Below are 9446 nucleotides of genomic sequence, written 5' to 3'. Positions count from 1 at the left end.
TCACCACCAGATGTCAGGGTAGAGCTCATCCTGACTCTGCTTACATCTATATATATATATATATATATAATAGGAGCAGGGATGTGGTACTACCTCTGTATGAGACATTGGCGAGACCATTACTGATATGGTGTCCAGTTCTGGTACACTCCTGACGGCCCAATCTGGCTATTCAGAATATCCATACACACGCCCTGCCCCTTGCTGGAATATGTCAGTTGCCATGGTAGCGGTCAGGCCTACCTCCATGCTGTTACTGATTAGCCCCCATGCAATCCCAGTACAGCCAGTGGGCATAAAAATTGGACCTTTGATTCCACCTTTTAGAAATATCATCTTCTGAGCAAATTTGATATGAAAGTGAGTGGGAGATATAGACATGGGATGCCACAAACTGCGCTGTTACAGATTCACCTGGCCGAGACACAGATTTAATCCGTCAAGTGTATTAATGAAAATACTCCAACTTAGTTCATTTCTGAAAAGTCTTTTACTGAAGTCATCAAAAGTCGGTACAAAAGTGCTAGCATGACAGGAATACAAGTAATTATTTATCTAACATGCACCCATTTAAAGCTCTACCATTGTAAAACAAATCCTACCTGGAATAATACTATGAGCTTACATTGTGATCTTCCAGTCAGTAATGTATAATCAAAGCTTGCCCAAGCAGGTACCAGCGACATTCTCCAATGTTCCTGGTCATAGGAACCGACTCCATGGGTGCTCCGGGGCTGGAGCGCCCACGGGGAAAAATTAGCAGGTGATCTGCACCCACCGGCAGCCAAGCTCCCCCCAGCCTGCCTCTTCCCCGCCTCCTCCCCTGAGCACACTGCATCGCTGCTCCTCCACCTACCTCCCAGTGCTTCCTGCCTCCCCGACGCCTAACAGCTGTTTGGTGGTGCTTTCGACTTTCTGGGAGGGAGGGGAAGAACTGGGGATGCAGCGCGCTATGGGGAGGAGGTGGAGACGAGGCAGGGCAGGGGCGGGGACTTGGGGGAAGAGGGTGGAATGGGGCTGGGGACTTTGGAGAAGTGGTGGAATGGGGCGGGGCGAGGGTGGTGCAGGGGCGGGAAGGGGCAGGGACGGGGCGGGGTCAGGGTCAGAGGGGGGACGTCAAGCACCCACCCGGCAAAGGGGATGTCGGCACCTATGTTCCTGGTTTCCCTTTGGAACGCTGTCAGCATAGCAGGACGGCTTTGGATCTGGCAAGTCCCATCGCCATAATTTGCGTTAGAGAGAAAAAGTGAGTAACACGAATAGGACAAATTAGAAACCAGCAAACAGCTTCAGAGCAGCAACGTGGACCAGGATGATGGATCCTCCAAACAGTGAAGGGCTTAGCTCACCGGGGAAGGCCAGGCCTCTTCTGGTAGCTGTTAATAGGAAAAAGCAGATCAAAGAATTGATAGGAAATTATTTCACACTGACAGAGATCCTTAAAGCTGGACACAGGTGTCCTTCCCAACAGCTGCTGAAATCTGCTTATTGCAGAGAGACATTAACCCATTTCCCCTCAGCAGGACACTCCAGCCTGGGACATTCACCTCACTGGTGAGATTTCACCTCAGCCTGCTTGTTCCTTTGGTATGAATCACTGGTGAGCATGTTCCACCCAAGCCAGTACCAGAGGCTCTGATTTGGAGCTTGTTGTCTGCTGCGTAAGTGTATTCCAGTTATGAGTAATAAAGACATGAGTCTGTGGAAACTGGCCGCAAACACCAGTAGCACCATTTCTCTTGGGGTTTTTTTATTGGCTTTAGGGGGAAATGTAGAGCTGGGCAGAGAAAGGCCATTTCATTTTGTGGAGGATTTTGATATTTCAAAATTTCATTTTGTTCTGATTTGAAATGAAAACCAAAAATTTTGAAATTCTCCACACAAGGGAACGGAGCGTCAGCTCTGGGGCAGTTCACCAAGCAGGCTGTCCCAGGCTTGGGGGCACTGGAAGTCCTGGGGTCCATGATTCCTAGTCAGCCCTATTGTCAAATTCCAACAAGAAAATGTTTCATTGAGATTTCTCTGACCTGCTCTGGTAAAATAGTCCTGTTTAGTCCTTTGGGAGGATGTAGTTCCACTGGGGATAGAATGGGTCTAGTTATGAGAGGAGGGATGTGGAGACACACTTGTGATGTTGCGTTAGGGGATGAGTCTTCAGCTTATAGTTCAGGACACTGAAGATGACTCTTTAGTGCTCTAAGGACTAATTCTCCTCACATTTTCCTTTCTGAAATCAACTGCACTTAGAATTCATTGAGACCTGAAGATGCTCTGATACTAGTCATGAGGGACATATGAGAAATTGGATAAATAGACAGAACCTACAGTTAAACCCACTTATTTCTCAACTGGTTTCCTGTGACACATTTGCCTGGTGGGGTTGCTCTTGGCTCTGCACTTCAATACAAAGGGCAAATCATTTTCAAAAATTGTAAAGAAAAAGATTCTTTCTTACCAGAGTTGTAAGCACATGTTTGGTTCTTCTCTCCTACGGTACAAACAGAGAAGGTCAATGAAATGGGATCTGCCCAGGTAGAATTTTCAACTTCACTCTACTGTTTCCAAAGAAACATAGGAACTGTTGGATTGGATTCCACCAATGTGCTCCATCTAGTCTGGTATCCTGTCCCTGATTGAGGTGAGGCCCAGCTGCCTCAGGGGAAGCTGCAAGAAATCCCCAGTGAACAATTCTGGAATTACCGACACACAAGGGAAGTTTCTTCCCCAACCCTGGCAGTTAGTGACGACCTTATGTCCTCAGGCCTAAGGAATTATAATCCTTTAAAAACAATTCTTTTATTTTATATAACATAACTGTGGAGATTCTCACTTTCAGTATAAATGGCTAATTCTTTTATTGAATTCTACTGAGCTCTTGGCCTTATGGAAACCATGTGGCAATGAGTTCCACAAGTTAACCCTGCATTATATAACAGGACATTTCCTTTTACTAGTTAACCAATGTTGCCTTCAGTTTATTCTTGTTTTATGAGAAAAGGAAAATAGCACTCTCTAATTTGCCACTGTCTCATTTATTATTTTGTATATCTCCATCATGTTTCTTTGTATGTGTCTCTTCTCCTAATTAAACCATCCCAAGCTCACCTTTATAAATCTCTCCAGACTTCTCATCATTTTCAACACTTTTAGAGCCAGGGTAATCAGAACTGAACCTAGTATCCCAGAGAAGGGTGCCCCATTGATTCATATAATGGTGGTATAATATCTTCACATTATTCTCCATCCCATCATTCTTTATGTTTGCTAACAATTTGTTTGCTTTATAGACCTAGCAGCACATTGAACAGAGATTTTCATTGAGGTTTGCACCGACTCTCCACAATGATGGCCCGGTCTCTTTCTGAGTTGATACAGCTCATTAACAATCCAGTGAAATTATTCCTCACAATGTGATTACCTTGAATGTGTGTCAGTGAATTTCACCTGATGTTGCGTTGCCCATTCACCCAACTTGGTTAGATCTCTCTGAAGTTCCTCACCGTCGTCCCTAGTCCCCAAACACTAGGCCACCCGACTGCTCCCTTTTCCACATTGTGACGCTTTTTACCTCGAGGGAGCATCCAGTACTCCCATGTTCATCCTTGTAAAATTATTAAGAACATAAGAATGGCCCTACTGGGTCAGACCAAAGGTCCATCTAGCTCTGTATCCTGTCTTCCGACAGTGGCCAGTGCCAGGTGCCCCAGAGGGAATGAACAGAACAGGGAATCATCAAGGGATCCATCCCCTGTCACCCATTCCCAGCTTCTGGCAAACAGAGGGTAGGGACACCATCCCTGCCCATCCTGACTAATAGCCATTGATGAACCTATCCTCCATTAACTTATCTAGTTCTTTTTTGAACCCTGTTATGGTCTTGGCCTTCACAACATCCTCTGGCAAGGAGTTCCACACATTGACTGTGCATTGTGTGAAGAAATACTGCCTTCTATTTCTTTTAAACCTGCTGCCAATTAATTTCATTGGGTGACCCCTAGTTCTTGTGTTATGAGAAGTAGTAAACAACACTTCCTTATCTACTTTCTCATTACCAGTCATGATTTTATAGACCTCAATCAAATCTCCCCTTAGCCGTCTCTTTTCCAAGATGAAAAGTCCCAGTCTTATTAACCTCTCCGCATACGGAAGCTGTTCCATACCCCTAATCATTTTTGTTGCCCTTGTCTGAATGTTTTCCAAGTCCAATATATCTTTTTTGAGATGGGGCGACCACATCTGCACACAGTATTCAAGATGTGAGCATACCATGGATTTATATAGAGGCAACCATATAGATTGTGTGGTATCCAATGCAAAGTTTGTCATGTCGGGTTGTCTTCGGAAGGCTCATGATGCACTGAGCATTGTTGTTATAGTGATGTTATTGTTGTTACAGTAATGTTATAGGTTATAATTTCATGTATATAGTTATGAGGCTGAAAATGTATCCTTATGGCTTAAAGCAAGCCCAGGGAAAAACTCTCTAAGAGCAGAGGGGCAGTTCACACCTCATCAGGGCATGTATGGGACCAGACCAGACTCACAGGAACAAAGGACACTGGCCTAGGCAGCAACAAAGGATCTGATGGACTCTCGAGTGAGTCACCCCCCTTCCCTTGGTCAGTCAGGGACTGCGATGAGGTAATGCTCACCTGACTCTGAAGGGGGGGAAGGGACAAAGCCAAAAGGGAAGAAAGAACATGATAAAAGGGAGAGACATTTGCCCTGCTCTTCCTCTCTCTTCCACCTCCATCTACAGACATCACCACCAAGTGACTGAAGCGCTGATCAAAGGGGAGAGCCTGGCTGAAGGGCAACCAGCCAGCCTGTGGTGAGAAGCATCTAAGTTTGTAAGGGCACTGAAAGTGTTAAGATCAGCTTAGAATGCGTTTTGCTTTTATTTCATTTGACCAAATCTGACTTCTTGTGCTTTGACTTATAATCACTTAAAATCTGTCTTTTGTAGTTAATAAATCTGTTTGTTTTTTCTACCTGAAGCAGTGCGTTTGGTTTGAAATGTGTCAGGGACCCCCCCTTGCGATAACAAGCCTGGTGCATATCAATTTTTTTGTTAAATTGAGGAACTCATATAAGTTTGCAGCGTCCAGCGGGCATAACTGGACACTGCAAGACGGAGGTTCCTAGGGTTGTGTCTGGGACCGGAGATATTGGTTAGTGTCATTCGGTTGCACAATCCAAGGAGCAGCTTACATGCCGGAGGCTGTGTGTGAACAGCCCGGGAGTGGGGGTTCTCACAGCAGAGCAGGGTAAGGCTGGCTCCCAGAGTCAAGGACTGGAGTGACCTAGAAGATCACCGGTCCAGATAGCACCAGGGGAACGTCACACACATCCTATAGATTTGCTGTGCCATGTCTGAGGAGCCACAGCTGCTCTACCAGGGCTCCTGTGAACTCTGTACGGGGCATGTGTGTGTGTTGAAGACTCGCGGTGGTTTGGGGCCTTCACCTGCCTTTCTAGTGCTCCCATCGCCATGATGTCTAGGCACCTTCTTCCTCAGTGAGCGCTTGGGACCCAGTGTCCACCCACCCCAGCCCGAGCCCTCTCTGGCAGCCAGAGACGTGGCAGCCTGTCTCCCCCAGCCCTGGTGGCAAGTCCCCATGTCAGCGTCCCTCTCATCAGCTCTCCCTGAAGTGGGGTTTTCAAATTCTCCACAGCAAATAGTCCCACACAAATATTTCTCGTGTTCAGCCCAGTACTCACCGCCCAGGTATGCGCAGTTAAAATGGCTGCAGGTCCGGTTTGTGCTCTGGAGGACAAAGCTGTTACTCCCTTGTCCTGGGGCCACATTGAATATCTCATGGACTGGGATTAACACTTCTTCCTCCTCCTGAAAGCGTGAGAAGGCCCTGATCTCAACACCAGAGCACGTGTGGATGGTGAACAATGTGGCTGTGCCAAATGCCTTAGCTACTTCTATATCAAAAGACGAAGAGGCGAAGTATCCAAACCTAATGTGACCTGATCCCGTGTGCTGAAATCTGACAGAAACTCCCCGGTACACCGTCCTTTTGTACATCACATCACACCTCCCTCGTAAGAGCTGTAAAGCTCTTGTCAAGTAATAATGAAAGGCTTTGAACTGGAAACTGGCCATGTAATGAGCTTGAGATGCCCCAGCCTCTCTCACTGCCGCATTCAACTCACTGTGAAAGTCATTGTCGGTATAGGCTATTATGGCTCTTCCATGCTCATCTTTAAAGCCTTTGGGGAGAGAAAGCTCTGTTTTTACACTTTGCCATTTTTGTTCTGAGTTTTCCCACACCCTTCTAAACACTGAGGACATGGACTTTTCTTTCTCTAGCAGTTCAGGTGCAATTCCATCCATTTTTTCAGCACATCCTATATATTGGTCATCAAAAGCGTCATCCATCATGCTCAGCTCCACCTGGCATTTTGCCTGGGAGAATAAAAGAAACATACAGTCACATTGGCATTTGTGTTACAATAGCACCAAGAGGTCACACCCAGGATCAGGGCCCCATTGTGCTCGGCCCTGTACAAACACACTCGGAATGGCCTCTGCCCTAGAAACTTACCTCTGAAGAGACAAGGCAGAGGAAAGGGGGGAGAAAGGGATGGAACACACAAGCAGAATCCTCAGTGTGTTGTTTGCAAATGTCACATTGGAGCCCTCGATTTTTGGGAGGGAGGAGCGGGGTGGGGGTGATGGATTTGTAGCTGCCCTGTAATAATAGATTAATACCGTCTGTTGCCCGGTTCCTGGGGAAAAGAAGCAGGGATGGATACAAGAGGTCTGGGAATGCAGGCGATCAGAAGGTCTGTGTCGGGTTTAACGAGGAACACTCGGTTAAGAGGGGAGAGGGAGTTGTTCAGGGGAGCCAGGCTCAGGTGCAGGTCCTGCTAGGGTGCAGAGCCTGCCTACATTAGCCCCAGGGGATGGTAGCCCTTTCGGTAAGACCGATGTGAGTGTGGACTGTGGGTTGTTTTAAAAGTCTGTTTCTCTAAACAATTTGTTCTTACAGTAAAATGAACAACACTTTGTTTGGTGTCAGCAGATACACCACTGGGCCCCGACTCCCGAAGGGACGAGACGCAGGGACCTGAACTCAGCCGGAGCTGCTGGGTCAGCACGATGGACTCACAGGTACCGCAACCCTGGGCCCTGTCTGAGAGGGGAGAATCACAGGATTCCTGCCCAGGAGGGTAAAGGCACAAAGCCTGACACCAGAAGGGCTGCACTCAGAGACCAGCGAGCCACGTACCCGTGACAGAGGTGTTTTTAGTTTACTGGACTGTGTCTAGATGTAGGGTTAGGAAGAAAGGCAGGAAGGGATACATTAATAGGGAAGACAAAGCAGGGGGAACAAGGGACATAGAAGGGAGGGGGCTAGGAGAGACTGAGATCCCAATCCACTCCCACTGGGATATCTAAAATCACGCCCATTTACCTCAGTGGGAGGCAGCGGGTTGCCATTTCCGTATGCCAGCCATGCACTGCATGCTGCAGGGTTGGCGGTGCCTGTGGGAAGGTTCCATCCAGGATCCAACCCCCGAACGCACATGGAGGACGGCAACACCGTTCTGATGGGTTGTATAAACACCACACTGGTTAACCAGGGGTTGACAGGAGCCTGAGCCCCTTTAGGCTACTGGGTAGCACCTGGAGGGTGTTACGCATAGGTGGTGATCAAACCCAGCTGGGGACATCCGCTTGTGGGCTAAAGGCAGAGAGAGGCCTGGAGCCAGAACTGGAGGGCCCGGAGCCAGGAGGAGGCCTGGGAGGCTGGGGGTAGTGAAGCCTGCGGCCAGAGGTGAGTTGCCTCGGGCCAGGAGGAAGCCGGCGGCAGTGTTGCTAAAGCCTAGGGGGCGTTTGGACTGGAGTTTGAGGGGCTGCAGGGAGACGGGGAAGACCTCGGCAGCCCCTCTCCTGGCAGTAAAGAGCAGAGAGACCTGAGGGGAACAGGGAGGCTCCTGCAGGGTGAGGAGGAAGCCTGAGCCAGGCAGAAATTAGTTTTTGTTCTTTTTGTTTGGGATTGTGTTGGGGGATTCCATGGGGGAGCCCTGTGAGGCTGTCCCTGAAAGAAGGGTGAGCCGGGACAGGCTGTGCGGGCTGGGAAAAAGCTGTGGTAGGAAGATATCCAGGGAGGCAGCAGCAAGGAGTCTGACGGAGCAGAGTTTGGCTACTGGTCAGAGGGTCCCTGGACTGGAACCCAGTTTCGTGGGAGGGCCGGGATTCCCCTACCAGCCACTGCAAAATGTGGCGTGGGGCCCTGATTAGACAAACACCTGTCTGGGCTGGTCTCGGTGCACTTCGTCCAGCCTCAGCACATAAGGCTGCACTAGATGACCTCTTGCGGTCCCTTCCAGCCCTACATGTCTATGGGTCTAAGGCCGTATGGCTGCCGGCATAGCCTTGAGCAGAAACATGAGAAAACACTGGCAAAGCTCAAGAGTTTACCTGAGGGATTCCCAGCCAGGTTTGAAGACAGAAGTATGTCAAGGGGATCAGCAGAGGCCTCAGCATTGTTCCAACTTCCCCGGTGCAGCTGCAGGAGAATCCATCAGGAACATCAGTGGAGATGTGGGGGGAAAGAACACATCAAACCCAAACATCCTCCCCATTGTTTCACTGTGATCCGTTGTTCCACATTCAGTAACTGGGCTTTCCCAGGCAGGAATTGCTATCTCACGGACTGCAGCCCAGCCGTAATGGAGGTGGGTTTGACCCTGAAATACAGTTCTCAGCTGGAGGGGTGGGGAGTAGTTTGTGGGGAAATCTGCTTTCACTTCCTAAAGGATTCTGAGGGATGGAAATACTGTACCTAGTACTGCTGTGTTTACTCGAAAGTGCCGTTAAACTGCTGCACAATACACAGAACCCAACAGGCCCGGCAGGTCTGTCGAGCGTATCCTAGAACAGCGGTTTTCGAACTTTTGTACTGGTGACTCCTTTCACACAGCAAGCCTCTGAGTGTGACCCCCCCCTATAATTTAAAAACACTTTTTAAAAACACTTAACACCATTATAAATGCTGGAGGTGAAGTGGGGTTTGGGGGGGAGGCTGACAGCTCGCGACCCTCCACGTCATAACCTCGCAACCACCTGAGGGGTCCCGATCCCCAGTTTGAGAACCCCTGTCCTAGAGAATGGGGCTAAAATAACGACATAGCTGAATATTTCAGTGCCTCACCTATTTGCTGCAGACCATTTCTCCAGTTTGTCCAGATCATTTCGAATTTTAATCCTATTCTCCAAAGCGCTTGCAACCCCTCCCAGCTTGGTATCGTCCGCAAACTTTGTATCCTCTCTATGCCATTATCTAAATCATTGATGAAGATATTGAACAGAACTGGACCCAGAACCAGTCCCTGTGGGACCCCATGTGTTATGCCCTTCCAGCATGACTGTGAACCACTGATAACTACTCTCTGGGAACAGTTTTCCAACCAGTTATGCACCCACC

General features: G+C 48.5%; 1 protein-coding gene across 1 annotated transcript; it reads right to left on the bottom strand.

Annotated features, from left to right (window-relative positions):
• Positions 1-1269: 1269 nt before the first annotated feature.
• On the bottom strand, positions 1270-8510 carry LOC112121756 (ecto-ADP-ribosyltransferase 5-like). The gene is made up of 4 exons (XM_029913489.1): positions 8441-8510; positions 5722-6418; positions 2456-2488; positions 1270-1376 (listed from the first exon to the last, which is right to left on the bottom strand). Exons 1-4 carry the CDS (start codon positions 8504-8506, stop codon positions 1270-1272), a joined length of 903 nt encoding a protein of 300 aa, XP_029769349.1. The 5' UTR covers positions 8507-8510.
• Positions 8511-9446: the final 936 nt, after the last annotated feature.

The sequence above is a fragment of the Terrapene carolina genome, unplaced genomic scaffold (assembly GCF_002925995.2).
Source record: "Terrapene carolina triunguis isolate 2854851 unplaced genomic scaffold, T_m_triunguis-2.0 Scaffold674, whole genome shotgun sequence".
In the NCBI taxonomy this organism is placed as follows: domain Eukaryota; kingdom Metazoa; phylum Chordata; order Testudines; family Emydidae; genus Terrapene; species Terrapene triunguis.
The sequence above is the reverse complement of the archived record's forward strand: the minus strand, read 5'-3'. Positions and strand labels throughout refer to the sequence as shown.

Coding starts and splice junctions, on each gene's coding strand:
- LOC112121756 (XM_029913489.1), bottom strand. CDS start 8,506: ATGCTGAGGCCTCTGCTGATCCCCTTGACATACTTCTGTCTTCAAACC. Junction 6,419..8,440: donor CCTGGCTGGGAATCCCTCAG/GTAAACTCTTGA, acceptor TTATTCTCCCAG/GCAAAATGCCAGGTGGAGCT. Junction 2,489..5,721: donor TAACTGCGCATACCTGGGCG/GTGAGTACTGGG, acceptor TTTGTACCGTAG/GAGAGAAGAACCAAACATGT.